The following is a 17623-nucleotide window of genomic DNA, read 5'->3' on the forward strand; positions in this document are numbered from 1 at the left end:
AGAAACCCATGGAAAACAAACAACGCTCCATTGAATGAAAATGGGCCAAAACAGAATTTAGAAAGAAACTACACACTTTATAAAATTGAATATGAATAACACACATCTCCAAATATATTGGACACAATGAAGGCAACTTCATGACATTAAGCACCTACATTCAAAATTTGGAGTGATTTCACACTAGTAACTCAGCAGCACACTGGAAAGCTCTAGAACAAAAAGAGTCACATCCAAAGGAAGTAAATGACAAGAAGTAGGGGTGAAGTCAATAATTAGGAAACAATGCAAAGAATCAACCAAAGAGTTGGTTGTTGAGAAATCAGTAAGATTGACAAACCCTTATCCAAAAAAAACCCTAAATGGCAGAGGGAGAAGATCCAAATTAACAAAACTGGAATTGAAAAGAGGGACATACCAACAGACACGAAATAATCCAGAGAATCATAAGAACATGATTTAAAAATCTGCACTCTACAGGATTGGAAAATCTATATCAAGATCAGATAAGCAATGTAAACATACCTATAACCCCTAGTAAAATAGAAGCAGTCATTAAAAGCATCCCAACCAAAAGAATCCCAAGTCCCCAAGATTTTAATGCAGAATTATACCAGACTTTCAAAGAAGAGTTAAAGCCAATACTCATCAACTTGTTCCACAAAATAGAAACATAAGTAACGTTGTCCAGTTCATTTTACAAAGCCATGGTTACCCTGAACCCCAACAACAATTTTCCCCATATACATGGATGCAAAAAATTCTCATAAAATACTTGCAAACTAAATTCTATAACATATAAAAAAGATCTTTCACCATGATCAAGTAGGCCTTGGCTCAGAGATGCAGGCATGTTTCAACAAAGGTAAATTAATGATTGTAATAGAATACACAAAGAAAATGAAAGAAAAAACAAATGATCACCTCATAAGATGCGGAAAAGGCCTTTAACAAAATCAAATATTCCTTCTTGATAAAAGTCCTGAAGAGATTAGGGACATACCTCAGCATAATAAAGGCAGTTTACAGCAAGGCCATACCCAACATGATCTTAAATGGAAAGAAACTCAAAGCAGTTCCACTAAAATCAGGAACAAGGAAAGGTTGTTCACACTTTCCATAGCTATTCAACTTAGTACTTTAGTTCTTATCAAGAACAATAAGAGAGATGAAGGAGATCAAGGGATACAAATTGGAAAGGAAGAAGAAAAGCATCTTTATTTGTAGATGATAAGATAGCATGCATAAGTAACCCACAAAATTCCACCAGGAAACTCCTACAGCCGATTATACTTTCAGCAATGTAGCTGGATACAAAATTAATCACAAAAATCAGAAACCGTCCTATATACAAAGACAACAATGGACTGAAAAGAAAACAGGGAAATCTCTTTCACAATAGCCTGAGTTTTTCAGCATTTTTTATTTAAATTATTAACAAGCTTGCTTCACATGTCAATCCCAAATCCCTCTCCCTACCCTCCTCCCCAACAGCTCCCCAAGCCCTCACCCCATCCCCTCTGTGCGCCCTAGGGAGTGTGAGGCCCTCTATGGGGGATCACCAAAGTTTGTCATATCATCCCAGACAGGGCCTAGGCCCTCCCACATGTATCCAAACTGAGATTATCCATCCATGTGGAATGGACTCCCCAAGTCGATTTGTGTGCCAGGGATAAATGCTGGTCTACTACCCAAGGCCCCATAGATTGCCGAGGCCTCCTCATTGACACCCACATTCACATTCAGGGTGTCTGGATCAGTCCCATGCTGGCCTCTCAGTATCAGTCTGGGGTCCCTGAGCTCCCCCTTGTTCAGGTCAGCTGTTTCTGTGGGTTTCCTCAGCTTGGTCTTGATCCCTTTATTCATCACTCCTCCCTCTCTGCAACTGGATTCCAGAGTTCAGCTCAGTAGTTAGCTATGGGTATCTGCTTCTGCTTCCATCAGCTACTGGATGAAGGCTCTACAACAACATATAAGGCCACATCCTAAGGTGTAGCCATATTACCTCAAGTCTATTGGCAGAACAAGATGCCACTACATCTTCCTTTTTGTGTAAATAAAAGGGTTTAAACCTGATACAGAAACTATATACAATGATAACAAATATAAAGTATAGTACAGGAGAAAGAAAGTTAAAAACTGACACAAATTTAGACCTGCAACCAGCAAGATCAATCTCCTCACAACCGGAGGGTGTAGGGGCAAGACTGGAATGGCTGCTGATTGTAAATATCTTTATCAGAGGTAGAACTGTACAATGCAAAATAATAAAAATATCCTAAATTGTATCAATACATGAAATATCTTATGCATATGTAGAAACATACATACCTACAATATGATAAAAATGACTTTACATTTGTGTGAAAAAACATTATAAACAGAAACAGGAACAAATATAATTTCAAGTTTGAAACAATATACAAATTATCCAAGACAGCAATACAAAATTAAGTTTACATAATTATCAATATACAAGAATCTATAACAATGTAAGTTGTCTATAGCTAATAGTTGCTAAAATAGCTCACAAGAGGAAATACTAATCTACCTATATCTTATCCCATTCATTTGCATTTATACTTTTCCAAAAGCTATTCCTGAGTCTGAACTTCATATTCCACCTCAACCCTATACAACTTATAACCAACTCTAAGCAGGTGACAATTATCATATCCTTGGGAAAAACCTAAACACTATCTAAGCCAGCTGTAGGGAAAGGGTAGTCATTGTCTAGAATTACTTCCAGCTGTCATGAGGGCAAAGGTGTCTTTATCGATTCTGTAAAAAAAAAAAAAAAGTACAACGAAATCTAAAGCAATAATCAAGCCTCAAGAGCTGTAACATTTGTTGCTGGTCTCTGAGTAGCAGGTGATGCTAGTCTGAAGTTCTTTCCTGAAGCTCTGGCCAGAGTATTGTAAGAATGTAGGCCATCTCAGCTAGCATATCTGGAATTATGTAGAACAGTTTTAGTCCAGAAGTTATCTTTGAGTGATGCTTACCAGTTCAAAGACATCATTTTGAACCAAATGGAATGAATGTTATGGGCCCAATCTTCCTTCTGGAGACTTCAGAGATTGCTGTTAGGCGATTTTATTGTTCCCTGTGGAAGACTTAAACATTAATATCAAAACATAAAGTTTAAATTCTAATAGGTATGCACACAAGGAAAGGTAATGACAAAATAAGTATGGGAGAAAATAGGATTTTTGAGAGATAACAGATTTTTGACAATAATAGTCCCTAGATTTTGGGTTTCTTCTATCTTATGACAGGTCGCTCCTCTGATATGAGACAGAAACTATGAATTTTTTTTTCAGCAAAATGCTTGGATTCAGAAAACTAGAGAGCCACAATCCAATGCAAAGTTAGCTTTGATATTTAAGTGACTCAGGACTACCACTATACTGGGACATAAGGCGATTTAGGTGTTTAGGTAGTGAGAATTTACCCCGTATTAGATATTGATACCATAAGTCAGATTTTTCTTTGTTTGGTAATTCTTTCTGGTTAGTTATCCTTTCTTCTTTAGGCATCTAGATTTTCGATGTCTTTTGGCTTCTTGAAGATGAGTATTTTCTGTTTCCCTACAAAGACAAGAATAGAACTCTGCCCTGACCTTTGTGAGGTTTCCTTACAACTTGGGGGATTTTCACACTGATGGATGAGCTATCATTTCTCCTCATCAAGAGGTTTCTCCTGTTCAAATCACATCTTGATTAGCTCTGATGGTATCTATAGCTTTTCTTCTCCTGTAGAAACAAAAGTGAAACCCCTTCCCCAATGTAGCACATATCCTGGTTTCCATTCCAAGGTCAACAAATCTTTGAGTATACTGGTTGATTTAGCTCAGAAGTTTTTTTCTATTTTCCAATGTCTCTCTGCAGCTGTTGATCCTTTCTTATTAACATAAAAAAATTCAAGGTTAGTTAGGCATTATGCAATTTGTTTTGGAGGGTCTTGGTTCCACCTGCTTGTTTATAGAGCATTTCTTTTAAGGAAGATAGATCTCTCAACAACTGCTTGTTCTGTAGGATTGTGTAGTACATCTGTATTATGCTTTATGTCATAATATTTTTAAAAACTGCTTAATCTTACTAGAGACATATGCTGGAGCATTGTCATTTTTTATTTATGCAGGTGTATCCATAATAGGCATTACTTCTAATAGATGTATAAATACAAAATCAGCACTTTCAGAGCTCAAAACAGTTGTCCTTGGAAATCCTGAAAAATGTGACTATTATGTGGTAGACATATTTTAATTTTCCAAATTTTGCAAAATGAAACCCATCCATTTGCCAAATTTCATTTCTATGCATATCTTTAGGGTTACTACCTGCCAGTAAAGGAGTTTGGTCATAGAAAGTTTTTTTTTTTCAATTTCCTTAGCTTGTTGCTAAGTGGTAGAAAATCCTGTATTAAACCTTTGCTATTCACATGGTGTTTTATATGAAATTTTGAGGCCTCTAGCACAGTTCCTAGTAATATCGGTCATTACCTTGTGCTTGAGGACCTGGTAGCAGACCTGTATGGGATCTGATGTGATATATATATATATATATATATATGATACCTATTCCTGATAATTTCCGGTAATTGTATAAATAATGACATCAATTCTGTATCATCAGCAAAAATTCAGCAGTTTCAATGTGTAAGACAACTCCCTCTGAATATTGAAAGTCAGTTACTATATTGAGTGGTTCTGCAAAATTTATTAGTACCATGAAAAGAATATACAAATCTGCCTTTTATATGGAGTTATAAGGGCTTTGAACCACTTTATATATATCTCCTGAGTTAAATCCTGCCTTATCTATACTGTTTGCATCAGTATAGAATGTAGGGACTCCAGAGATTCTTGTTTTCCTTACAACCTGTGGAAGGATTCAAATGTTTTCTTTTTGTGATTTTTATTCTCTCACTTTTGGGATAATTGCTGCTAATCTTTCCCAAAAAAATTACTGCAAGCTTTTTGCCAATATTCATTATCTTTCCATAAAGAGGAAATTTCCTCATTAGTTAAAGGTATAATAATTTCTACTGGGTCCATTCTTGTCAATTGAAAAAATCTTAATTTTCCTTTTAAAATCAAATCAGAATTCTTTTCTATAATGGTTTAATTTCTTATTAAGTTTATGTGGTAGAAATATCCATTCAAATATAATATCTTCTCTCTGCATCAAAAGCTCTGAAGTGTATTCCCTAGATGGTAATATCACCAGAATGCAGTTAAGCTTTGGATTCACATGATCCACATGTGATTCTTGTATTTTCTCTTTCTAACCAATTCAATTTCTTTTCAGCTTCAGCTGATAATGTTCTTGGAGTATTCAAGTCCTTTACCCATTTTAGGGTCTTTTTTCAAACTTTTTCGATTATATCCTTTTACTCCAATAATGGTCTATAGCTGGGAATTTTTGAAAATCCTTAAGAGTCTGATACCAATCTCTCCTGATCTGTACATTCTGTTGTCTCATTTTCTGTAGACCTATTGTATATCCCTAAGTAATTAATCTAATCTCCTTTTTGTATTGTTTTTCAAGAGCAATTTGTTCTCTCCAGTGAGGTAAAACTTTCTTTACTTCTTAGAACATTTTTTCTAACATCTCTGCCTTAGAATCAGCCAGTAAAATATCACCCTTATAATGGTAAATTACAGATTGTGGAAACTATACATGAATTATTTTTATAGTTTTTGTACAAAATATTAGCACAGGGTGTGGCTACTTAACATCTCTTTGGGGGGGACCTTCCATTGATATCTGTTAACCAGCTGAGAATTATTGTAAGTAGGCACTATGAAGGCAAATTTTCCCTATTATTTTCTTTTAAAGGTATAGTGAAGAAACAGGGTTTTTTTTTTAGTCAATAAGTATAATAGGCCATTCTTCAGGTATCAGAGAAGGTCCAGGCATTCCAGACTGTAGAGAGGTCGTTGGCTGAATTACTTTATTGTTGGCTCTCAGATCTGTAAGAATTCTCCATTTTCCAGACTTATTTTTAATAACAAATACAGGAGAATTCCAAGTGCTGGCAGATTCTTCAACATGTCTGGCATTTAGTTGTTCCTGAACCAGCTGTTCTAGAGCCTCTAGCTTTTCAGAAATCATAGGCCATTGCCCCACCCAGACAGGTTTGTCAGCTAGCCATTATAAGGGTAGAGCCTTTGGTTGTCTGGGAGTTCAACACTTGTATTCTGTTTTTGTACAACTGGATTGTCGGGGTCTGTTTTCCATAGTGCCTTAGAATTTTTTTTCTAAGAAAAAACATTAGAATGAGTTTGTTTATGCTTAATTTATGATACTGGAGAAATGTTAATCTGGATATCCATTGCTGCAATAGATTATGACTCTATAGATTTACTGCTATATTAGCCACATATGCCCTCAGCCTTCCTCTTTGGTCTTCTGGCCCTATGTATTCAACACCTCTGGTGCTTTGTTATACCAGAGATAATATTCAAATCCCTAAGAATTAAACATCTACCTCTTGATGAGGCCAACTTGGATGCCAAGATTGTGGAGGTATAATGGTAACATCTGCACCTGTGTCCAGTAATTCTTCAAGTATAACATGATTTATTTGTACTCTTAGTTTTGCTCTTCAGTCATTTATAGAAGTCTGCCAAAATATATGTATTCTGTTTTCTCCTTGAATTTTTAAAATTAATCTTCCATGGGGAAGAAAGTGCAGGTAGGGAATGCAGGTGGGGCCTGGGAATAGGACAGGAGTGTAGTGACCTGCATGGTCAGTCTCACTAACAGGACAATCTTTCCTACCCCAACCCCTAGTTCAAGTCAGCAGGCACCAAACGTTGTCCTTGGAATGTCATTGTTTACAATTCTGCCAGCAGAGGGCATAAGATTACCTCTAGCCAGAGACCTGTTTCTCACCACACAGCAAATCTGTGGGCATCTGGACCCGAAATTTCTCAATATACAAAACCGTAATTTGTTACTTTTGGTAAGTTACTAATGTTATGCTTTTTTTTGTTTTGTTTCAGAGATGTGGGACTTGTTATCATGCGCCATCTCAGCCTCCAAACAGACAACAGACACTGAGTCCAATTTATAGTTTATTATCTATTGGGAACAGATTGTGAATTTATGAAGGCAATATGGCTTGGAGAAATCAGGTTTTCTATTGGCAAATTAGATATATGAGGAAACCTGAATTTGCTGATAGAGGACATGGGATTTCCTGTAGTCCACAGTGCCTGAAGATTCTGCTCCATTTGAAGAGGATCTGAGGCTTGGAAAAGAGAGGAGAGGGGATGGGGAGAAGATGATGGGAGAGAGGAAGAAAGGAACCCAATCCAATGGAAGTCTTAAAGAAGATGGGGATGCTTTGGGCCTCACACATGCAAACATACTGGCTGAGTCTAATCGAAGTTTTCCCAAAAGGATAAGGACAATTCCACAGAGAGTTTGTCATACATGACTTAAGGGCAAATGCTGAGTTAGAAATGCTTATGTGGTGAGAGGGACACAGACCCACTCAGAGCATCCATTGGTCTGTTCAGTGCCATTAGAAAACTGATGGGCTGGATTGTTGCACAAATATATGGTGAAGTTTGGGAGGGAGAAGAGATTCACGTCCTTTAGAGAGAGGCAGATATGAACAGGGGTAGGCTGTGAAGAACAGGCTGAGGTGGGAGGCCTACTTGCCCTCAGGAGTTATGGGCTAATCTGGTCCTGGGCTACTACAAGGGCCATGTGTGGGTTCATGGCCCTACTGCAGACTCAATCTGTGCTGATGTCTATAACCCCGTTACAACCAAGGGCCATGAGGATGCCTGGGGTTGGGGCTGTCACATGTGGCCAAATAGGTGCTGGAGTGCCACACCACCACAGGCACTGTTTTGATCTGAATGGAGTCATCCAGGCTTGAGCTGCAGCCAGGGGCTATGTCTGGTTTCATGGCTCTACAGTAGCCAGGGTCTGTTTTTATGTCCATGGTGTTTGTTACCATTGGGAGTAGTATGGATGACCATAGTCCAGGCCTCCACCTGGGGCTTTTTTGGTGACTGAGGGTCACCCTGAAGCCAGGCTGGTGTGTATTGGTCTGGCCCGCGCAGCCACCTGGGAGCATGGTGACATCCAGGCCGAGGATGCCACCAAGGACCATATCTGAATCAGTATTTCTACCACAACCTTGTTCTATGGTAATGCCTGTGGCCCACATTATCACCAAATGCCTCAAGAACCCCCAACCTATGTGCTGTACCTGTGGCCAGTCTGAAGTCTGAGTGACATGTTTCTGCTGGGGCTACGTCAGCAATATTAGTGGCCTGAGCTGCCACCTGTGGCCATAGTGTTGTCCAGGACCAAATTGCTACTGAGGGCCATGTCTTGGTCTGTATCCCCACAGAAGTCAGGGTTCGCATCAATGTCACAGGATCTAGCTACCCCTGAAGGCAATGAAGGTCCAACCTTGGGGTGGGAAAGCTGGACCCATCCCTAATAGGAGAGCTAGTGCCCCACACTTGAGAAAGCTTACCCCTCCCTTCACCATGGTCCTGGGAGAGCTGCCTCAGCCCCTTTCCTGAGAGGAGAAGTCTGAGCAGCTATGACCAACCAACTCAGCTGCCACCCAGCCACACATCCAAGGATTAGAGTTGGTACACACCCAAATCTACACCATCTATGATCTACTGCAGTGTTTGAAGGAATTGATAATGTGGGAACCATAGCGACAGGATCTCCATGACTCTGGGCAACAGCAGGACATCAGAGAGGAATGGCAGTGGGGATCCAGTATTGATGGTGTGCCAAATCTAGAGACTGAGAACCTGACCAACAGCTCATTGCACAATGAACACATGCAAGGAAAGCTGATGGACAAAGGGGGATGCTGCATGGTTCACAGCAGCTCCCAGTGCCACTAAGATGACTGAAGAGGCCATGGAGAGGCAGGAAAGAGTATTGAAGTGCTTTTCCATTTAAAAAATTAAATTATTGTTTATTTTTATCTCTTTCTGTTCTTCTTTCCTTTCCTTTGGTGAGGGGATGCTGCAACTGTGAGAGGCAGATGTGTAGAGACCGGGAGATGAATGGGATTTGATTGCATGGTTTGGGTTCCCAAAGAATCAATTAAAAAACAAAAGAAAAAGAAAAGAAAAAAGAGAAAAAGGAAAAATGAGAACTGTTTATGTAAGTGCTGGAACACATAAAAATGAATAAATGGGCTGTGTAACATGAGGATGAACTTACGTGCACTCAACCCAATTAGTTTCCTGACATAGAGCACTAAAGCTCTGTGTGCTTTTCCTGAGCCCCCTTTAGCTCCTGGATCTTCTGGGGCAGAGTCTTCGTCCAGAATTGTAGCTTTCTGGCCTTCAGGGATTGGCCCACCGTAGGCTGGATGTCCAGCTGCAGATACTGCTCATCATGGATCAACTCAGGCCAGTAGGGTAGACCCTCGCTGTTCGGGTTCCTGTGGATATGCCACCAACAGGAAAAGGTGAGATCACTCTAATCCAAAGCCTGATCCCCTGCTTTGGCTTAGAGCAGTAGATGAGCAGGCCAAGGGCCTGAGTGAGCAGATGGACTGGTGTAGTGATATAGAAAACAAGTGACACCGACCAGTGTCTTCTCCTTATGAAGCAAGGGGAGATGTCTAGTTTTATGTCACCCTCTCAGGGGGAAAATTTAAAGAACAGTAGCACAATACTGTGACTCACCCATCAGGTTTCTGTGAGTTGAGCAGTAAGGTGAAGTTAGAAGTTACCTGTCTAAGTGTTCCCTGGATTAGAGAAGACTATGGTGTAATTAAGGACCATGAATGCTAATGAGGCACGCCCACATGGGAGCCATGGATGGAGACCCAAACATAGGAGGTTGATGTTCTCACCCATGTCTTGCAAAGTTGGCCCAGTACTTCATCATCCTCCTGTTTAGCAGCTTCTCCTCCTCAGTGAAGTCAACTGCAGACAGAAGGAGACAAGGGCCCAAGTTCTAGCCACCTCATGCAGGTGCAACTTATGCTCTACCATAGCAACCACAGCCTGAACCTGAACCCTAGGCCTGATTTAAACTCTCTTCCCTCAGCACCCAAAACCCAGCATCTATCCAAGACTCTTGAATTCTGTCTGGTTCACTCCTACCCCAGTGTGCTGTCATTACTTCCAGCACAAGCTAAACTAGGAAAGGTTCCTATACCAACATTTGTATAGTTTGTTCTTTTCTGCTCAGAAATGGTGAACACTTGATCCCTTCTCTCTGAGCCCTAGTTTCCTCAGCTGGACGGGGAAGCTCAGTGTTCTCTACAGAATGCATTAGGGACTATATCCTGATCAAGGAAAACAAGGAAGACTCACCTTTCAAGCCCCAGAAGTAGGAGCCAAAAATAAAGGCAACATGATCACCATGGTCAGCCCTCACATGGGATGGCCTGACATCCTTATACTTGATATAGCTTGGCTGGTGCTGGAACTCATAGAAGTAGACTGGAGCCTGTGAGCCTGGGAGTGAGGACATGTTGACATAATGATTTCTCACATGCAGCTATTCTGCCTAAACTTTAGTGACAAGAGACCTTGCTCTAAAGTTATCTGGAATCACAGTTGAGTGGTGAGCTCCAAACTGGAAAACTGACTATGGGAAACATGTTAACCAGTGACTCCGGCATTCAAAGATGAGTAATTTTGACAAGTCACCAAGTGTAATTAACATGTTTCTTCCTCTGGACCTGGAAAAGATGAAATCCATTATCTCTAGTCATAAGAATTTTCTGAGGTAAATGTCTTCAGGTACCTGGTATCAGAGACCTGATGATGACATGTGTCAGCCCTGGACACTACAGAGCTCATCTGGGACCCACAGATTCCCCTACCATTGGTCTCATTAAAGATGTACTCACGCTGAAAATGTGCTACTTGGAGTGCAGGGATCACAAACATGAAGTCTTCCATAAACTCTCTGAACTGTGCTTGGAGGGTCTGGGGTTCCTCAACACCCCCCATGTATTCTTGCATTAGTAGGTCACTACATTCAGGAGGCAGCATCTACACCAGGAAGAATCACGAGGAGTGAAGTTAGACAAACTCTTGGATAGGTATGCAGCAGGCTCCTAGTATGGAATGTTGCCAGAGATGAGATAGGCTACAGGTGGAAAGGTACAAGCTTTGGGAGAGCCCAAACAGAAACAGACACTAGCCTTTATTTCTGGGCATGGCATCAGAGAACAATATATGTTAGGACTGAAGGCAAGGTCTCTCACCATCTGTGCTGCTATGCTCTTCATAATAGCTGGCAGGGTCTCTCTGGTTATGTTCTTAATGACATGATCAAGGCCTTTTGCCTGGGGGGTGCAGAGTATAATCTTAAGTATAGGATGGGTTGGACCTAGATTAAAGTATCTCTTGAGTTCCCACTACCCAACATTTTAAGTTCCCAGGGGCTTAGAACAAGGTCTTACCAAGGGTATTCCCCAGCCACACTCATCACTGTCTATACCAATAATGCTGGGAACAGCATGAAAATCCATAGAAGCCAATAGCTCCCGAGGATGCCTAGGTAGGAATGTCCCATCCACCACCGCAGGGATCAACTTGAAGACCTATGGGGCATTAAGGATCAGTGCTGAAGATCATTCATGGAATATTGTGATGGCCACTGAATACCCACACTATTCCCCCATTTCCCATCTCATCTGAGGATGCATGTTAACTGCAGAAGAAACTGGTCATGAAAATTAGGCTATTTGTTATTTCTGTACACAGTACTAAAAGGAAACCTAACCACTGGGATTAGTTAACTGGTTTCAGTAATAAGTACTGGCAATCCCACATTATGCTGATCAGGTCCTCCAGTCCACACAATTCTCCCAACCTGGTTCACAGCCAGAATCTCAGCTTCAGTCTTGTCTCGTAGGCAGTGTACCATGGCCTCCGGGTCCTTGGCTTCACATCCTGATAGGTTGGCTACTATCTGTAAACAAAAAAAGCAGTCTTTGGTTAATCCTTCCCAGCACTGTACAGTTTCCTTGTTTCCAAGTATTGTCATTGTCCCTGAATACCACATTTTACTGTTTCTTGTGTATGAAAGGACTTAAGTGGAATTATTTACTCTTTTTTTTTCTCAGAGGTCATAAACTGGGAAAGAGACTGTTCTACTCTGTGTGTCTGTGTGTGTATGGGGTTCATGAGTGACAATAAGCATGGAATGCCATGTTTTGCCTGTGAAGGTCAGAGAACACCCTTGGGTATCACTTGTCATCTTACCCCTTGTTTACTTTTGTCTACACCAGCTTACCTGGACTATGATCTCTCAGGGATTCTACTCTCTGCTTCCCATCTCTGCATAGGAGATTGGGTTTAATGACACATATTAACACGTCTAGCCTTTCATGGGCTCTGCAGATTAGAAATTGGGACCTCACACTTGGACAGCAAGTATTTTACCAGCTGACCCTTTCCCTCAATACATATGTCTTAGTTAATTTTTGTCAAGTTGACAGAAGCCATCGTCATCTAAAAAGAGGAACTTCAACTGAGAAAAATGCCTCTATCAAACTGGTCGAAAGGCAAATCCAAGTATTTTTCAGATAAATGACAGAAGCTGGGGGCCCATCCCATGGTGATCAGTGCTACCTATTGGCAAGTGTATAAGAAGAGAAACTGAGGAAGGCAGTAAGCGATGTTTTTCCTTTGTCTCTGCTTCAGTTCTGGGCTACAGGGGCTTGCCTGAGTGCCTACTCTAACTTCCCTTGGAGATGGATGATAAACTGGAAGCTGGAATAACCTTTTTCTCCCCAAGTAGCTTTTGGTCATGGCCCTTATCACAGACATAGGACGCAAACTACCAAATCATTCATATGTGTTTTTGCCAATGATGGAAGCTATGGTGCACAGGTTTGCTGTCAAATAACAAACTCAAAGCAGAGGGGGTGGATTCTAAAATTTATGCCTCAAAAATTACTGGAAAGAAGCTATTTCCTATGATCCTTCTTTTCCCACTAAACAGATCAATAGAGAACCAGAGGCAAGTACTGAAGCAGCAAGGTAAGGACTGTTATTGTAGGGCATACTCACTGTGTAGACCATCTCATGGGTATCAGAGATAAGGTCAGGCAGCAGGGCCACTCCACTCTGCATAATGGCTCTGTGGAAGAGTCCTTTGGACATGGGGGACACAATATGTGAAGATACACTCGTGCCTCCTGCTGACCCACCAAAAATAGTAACCTGGCCTGGGTTGCCTCCAAAGGAGGCAATATTCTGCTGGACCCAGCGCAGGGCAGCCACTTGATCCAGGTAGCCCCAGTTTCCTCTGGCGTGATGGTCTCCAGTGCTGTGAAATGGCAGGAACAGAAATCAGATGTCTGTTTGTGTTCTACTCAGACCCCATTGTCCAGTCCAGTCCAAGGATTACCTGAAGAAGCCAAGGATACCCAAGCGATACTGGATAGAAACCATTACTATATCCTCAGTAGCTGTCAGTTGGGATCCATCATTCATAGATGCCATTCCTACAACCAGTCCTCCACCATGGATCCATACCATCACCTGAAGAAATCAACACAGATGCCATACCTAACCCTAGCTCAACTGGACTGCCTATTAGATTATCAACTGTTTTTCTCTGTGCAGGTCGATTTACACACAGATCTCAGGATCTCAGGACATGGTTCACAGATGGGGTACTCTAGGCCTATAAGCATATTTCCATTCCCACTTCCCCAACAGGAAATCTCAGCATGGATTGATGGCTCTAGTTTTAAGTAATATAATTATCACCCTCAGACCCATCAAAGTGGAGCAAATCGGGGTATCTCTCTGAGTGTCTTTCCTGATTACTGTTCAGAAGGGACATCAGATCCCATTGGCCAAACGGATAACTTGCAGAAGGACATTTTCATGATGTCAATATGCAGCCCTCGAGTACCCTCCAGAGTAGTTCTGCCTGGTTCAAGTTGGTAGAAGAATTCCTGGTTTAGTCAAAGACCTAGAGCCTCTTACCTCTCAGAGCCCCAGAGATCTGAGTCACACACCCTGGTTTAAGCAACTCACCATGGCTGAGATGACCTTCTTGAACCCAATAAGGTAAGACTACTAACCAGGTTCTAAACTGCAGTGGATCTCAGAATTACTTTCTCCCTTCCATCCTTTCAGTGAAGGAAACATCCTCTTCCCCAGCTGACCACAGCCTGACACTCACAGGTAAGTTAGATCCTTCATGGGCATGAGCCGGTGTGTAGATGTTGAGATACAGGCAGTCCTCAGACATCGATGTGGGAGTCACAATCAGATTCATTTCCTTTGCACCCGCTAAAGTCATTATATCAGTCTGTGGACACCTGATGAAAATTGAAGACAGTTAGTCCAAGATATGGGATGTCTAAATTTTCTCTCAGCCACATCCAGATACTACTTTCCATGATTCACTGATAACATTTCATCTCCCTCTAAAGTCCCTTCCTACCAAGGTAAAGGCCACCAGCTCTGTAGGATTTAGGAATGGAACAGGACTTTTACGGAGGCCTCTGGTTGGATAGTAATATCCTGAAGGCTAGTGTATGGAGACTATTGCCATCCTCTATGAAACTAATTGTCTTCCTGTAATGACATTCATCCGTTCTGTACCCTTTTAAATCCTGGTGTTGATGTTACACAATGTGGAATCATCTGGAAAATGAGTCATAATGAGGACTTATTTAGATCAGTGCTTCCCAACCTCCCTAATGACACTTTAATATAGTTCCTCATGGTGTTGTGATCCCGCAACCATGAAATAATATTGCTACTTCATAACTATAATTTTGCTACTGTTACGAACAGTCATGTAAATGTCTGATACGAAGGATATCTCAATGTGACCTATGAACTTGTAACCCACAAGTTGAGAACCAGTAGTCTAGAGCCTGTTTGCCTTTGTCACACCTGTGGCAAATTAGCTTGATTACCTTCATTGAGATAGGAATACCTGCCCATTGTAGGAGGCATCATTCCTTGGGGAAAGGGTCTCTGAATTGCCATCTCTCACAACTCTCAATAGCTCAGGGGTCTCACCAGGAGCAAAGCACAGTGGTCCCCAAGTTCGTTTAGCAATGGGAATTCCCAGGAAGGTGTGGACACCAACTTCACTGTCTTTCACACAGACAAGGCTTCCTGTCACCTGTCCTGTGTGTGTGTGTGTGTGTGTGTGTGTGTGTGTGTGTGTGTGTGTTCATGATGGGGCTGTCTCAGTCCTGTCCTGTAAGTGGAGAGATGCCACATGGGGAAGGTAAACCTGGATCCTCTTAGTTCAGCTGTGGAGATGAAGCCTTCTGTATTACCTAGGGCTGGAAAATTTGCCCATTGCCCCTCTTGAAAATTGGCAGGACACTTTTCTAATCAACAAGGTGACAGGCACAGAGACACAACAACAGGACACAGAACAGGTAGGCCTTGCTCAGAAAGGAATTTGTACCTTTAGGGGTATAACTGTCAAAATTTGGTTGGGTGTAGCAAATCTCTTATTTCAGGAGAACTGATAAGGCAGAAGCCACAGGGAGCCAATAGACAGCAAGCAGGGCAAAGACATCTCTGCATTTTCTGCACCTTCCCTGGCCTCTTGGATAGACCCAACATGGCATCTGAAGTCCTTTTGGAATGTCAGTATCCATATCCTTGAACATAGAGTCATCATAGGACAAATATCTTATATGCAGTATATCTAATATGCAACCCCTTTGGGGGGGTAACCCACAGGTTGAAAACCACTCATCTAGATCCTGTTTGTCTGTGAGAAGGCCCAGGGCAAATTATCTTCATTATGATTTTTGAGAAAGAATACCTGGCCATTGCAAGAGGAAGCATTCCCTGGAAATGGGGCTTCTAAACTGTATAAGACTGGAGAGAGTATGTGAAGCATTACCAGGCATTCATGTGACCTATAGGCTCTGTTCCTGGTTATGGATGTGATGTCATCAGCTCCCTAAAACTTCTACCCCAGCGGTTCCCACCTATGGCTGATTATAACCTGGAATTTTGACCCATAGTAAAATCTTTCTTCAGTACGTTCCTTTTGTCATGGTACACTATCACAACAACAGAATACAAACTAAGATACTTGAGTATTGAGGTGCTATGCCAACATAGGGATCTATAGGGATCCCTATGGATCCCTATAGATGGACAATGAATGGACAATACCACTGTGTAGTGAGACATTCTTCATCCCACTTCCAGACTCTCAAAGTACCTCCTTCTTCTATATCATCTCTTCCTAGTTGAAAGCATGTGTACCTGTTCCTTAGTCAGTGGCACCTGGACAATGCATGGTCACAGTGAAGGATGGCCTTAGTCTCTGCTCCAGTTATCTGCAGATAACTCCCTACAGATGTCAAGTTCTCACCCAGGAGTCTGGCACAGTTGTTCTCTAATCCTTAGCTCATTCATTGGGAAAATGCACTGGAGACTGCCCTTAGCACAGACAGAAAGCAGCTATAGTGCTGAGATGGAAGTACACTGCAGTGCAGGCTAATGCTCAGGCCTAAGGTCCCCTGAGCTCCAGAACTTACATGGCTGGGTGGGAGGTCCCATCTCGCACACCACTCCATGGCTCAGGTGGCTCAGGTGGTGCAAATCGCAGTGGTCCTACAGGTGGCTTGGCAAAAGGAATTCCCAGGAAGGTGTGGACACCAACATCACTGTCTTTCACATGGACAAGGCTTCCTCTCACCTGCCCTGTGTGTGTGTGCCTGATGGGGCTGGCTGAGTCCTGTCCTGTAGGTGAAGAGATGTCATCAGCTGTCACAACTCTTAGGAATTCTTACTTCATCATCACCATGGTACATGGGGAAGGCAGTGCTCTCAAGTTAATCTGTGGAATGTAGAGATGAGGCCTTCTGGAAACCTTGTCTATGTCCCTTTTGAAAATTGCCAGCAAGATGGCAGGTTCAGAGCCATTTGGCATCATCAAGGAATTATTGTCATTATCTGAGGTCAGTAGGAGCTCCACCCACAATCACATATGGAGGAGGGACATATATTCCTTCTGCTCTTCTGGCCCTGCTGGCTCCCTATCTTAGACATCCCTAACCCTCCACATGCCACAGGGCCAATCCTGTGGGCTTTGGTGAGGACATTAATGGATGCACACATCCATACTCTCATCTGTCATCGTCATCTGCTCCTCCCTCCCTGATTCTTCACTCCTACAAGTTCAGCCTCTGACCCTGCAGAACTGGGCACCCTGCCCCTGGTTTCCTCTGATCACTCAGACAGTCTCACCATGCACATGGAGGAAGAGAAGCAGGAGCCCACAGGACACAGCATACAGCCAACCAGGAAATCTATCGAGTGGCATGGTTGAATCTCAGGCCTAAGCCTGTGCTGTTACAAGATGACAGTCTCTCTGCAGGAAACAGTAGAGGCAGGCTTTTCCCAGGCTGGAATTTAAACCTTTCGGGGTGTAGGTGTGGAAATTTGGTTGATCTGGGCAAAGTTCTTATTGCAGGAAAACTGATAAGGCAGAACCCACAGGGAGCCAATAGCCAACAGGCAGGACAAAGTCACCTCTGCTGTTTCTGCTCCTTCCCTGGTCTCTTGGATAGACCTAGCATGGCTTCTGAAGTCCTTCTGGAATGCCAGGATCCTGTCCTTGAATGTGGAGTCATCATGATCCTTGGCCCT

At 42.1% G+C, this 17623-nt stretch overlaps 1 protein-coding gene across 3 annotated transcripts; it reads right to left on the minus strand.

Moving 5' to 3' along the window:
* Positions 1 to 9254: 9254 nt before the first annotated feature.
* LOC100765081 (liver carboxylesterase) lies at positions 9255 to 17297 on the minus strand. Of its 3 annotated transcripts, none has more exons than XM_027406114.2 (12): positions 17222 to 17297; positions 16510 to 16714; positions 14166 to 14304; positions 13380 to 13513; positions 13040 to 13298; positions 11838 to 11936; positions 11425 to 11565; positions 11227 to 11307; positions 10867 to 11011; positions 10325 to 10468; positions 9859 to 9931; positions 9255 to 9441 (listed from the first exon to the last, which is right to left on the minus strand). In XM_027406114.2, the coding sequence occupies exons 1-12, from the start codon at positions 17295 to 17297 to the stop codon at positions 9255 to 9257; spliced, it is 1683 nt and encodes a 560-aa protein (XP_027261915.1). The 3 variants fall into 3 exon arrangements, with proteins under 3 accessions (XP_027261915.1, XP_035297324.1, XP_035297325.1); XM_035441433.1 differs by having other exon boundaries at positions 11227 to 11300; positions 11415 to 11565; XM_035441434.1 differs by lacking the exon at positions 11838 to 11936.
* Positions 17298 to 17623: the final 326 nt, after the last annotated feature.

Source organism: Cricetulus griseus, chromosome 3 (genome assembly GCF_003668045.3).
Source record: "Cricetulus griseus strain 17A/GY chromosome 3, alternate assembly CriGri-PICRH-1.0, whole genome shotgun sequence".
NCBI classification, from domain to species: domain Eukaryota; kingdom Metazoa; phylum Chordata; class Mammalia; order Rodentia; family Cricetidae; genus Cricetulus; species Cricetulus griseus.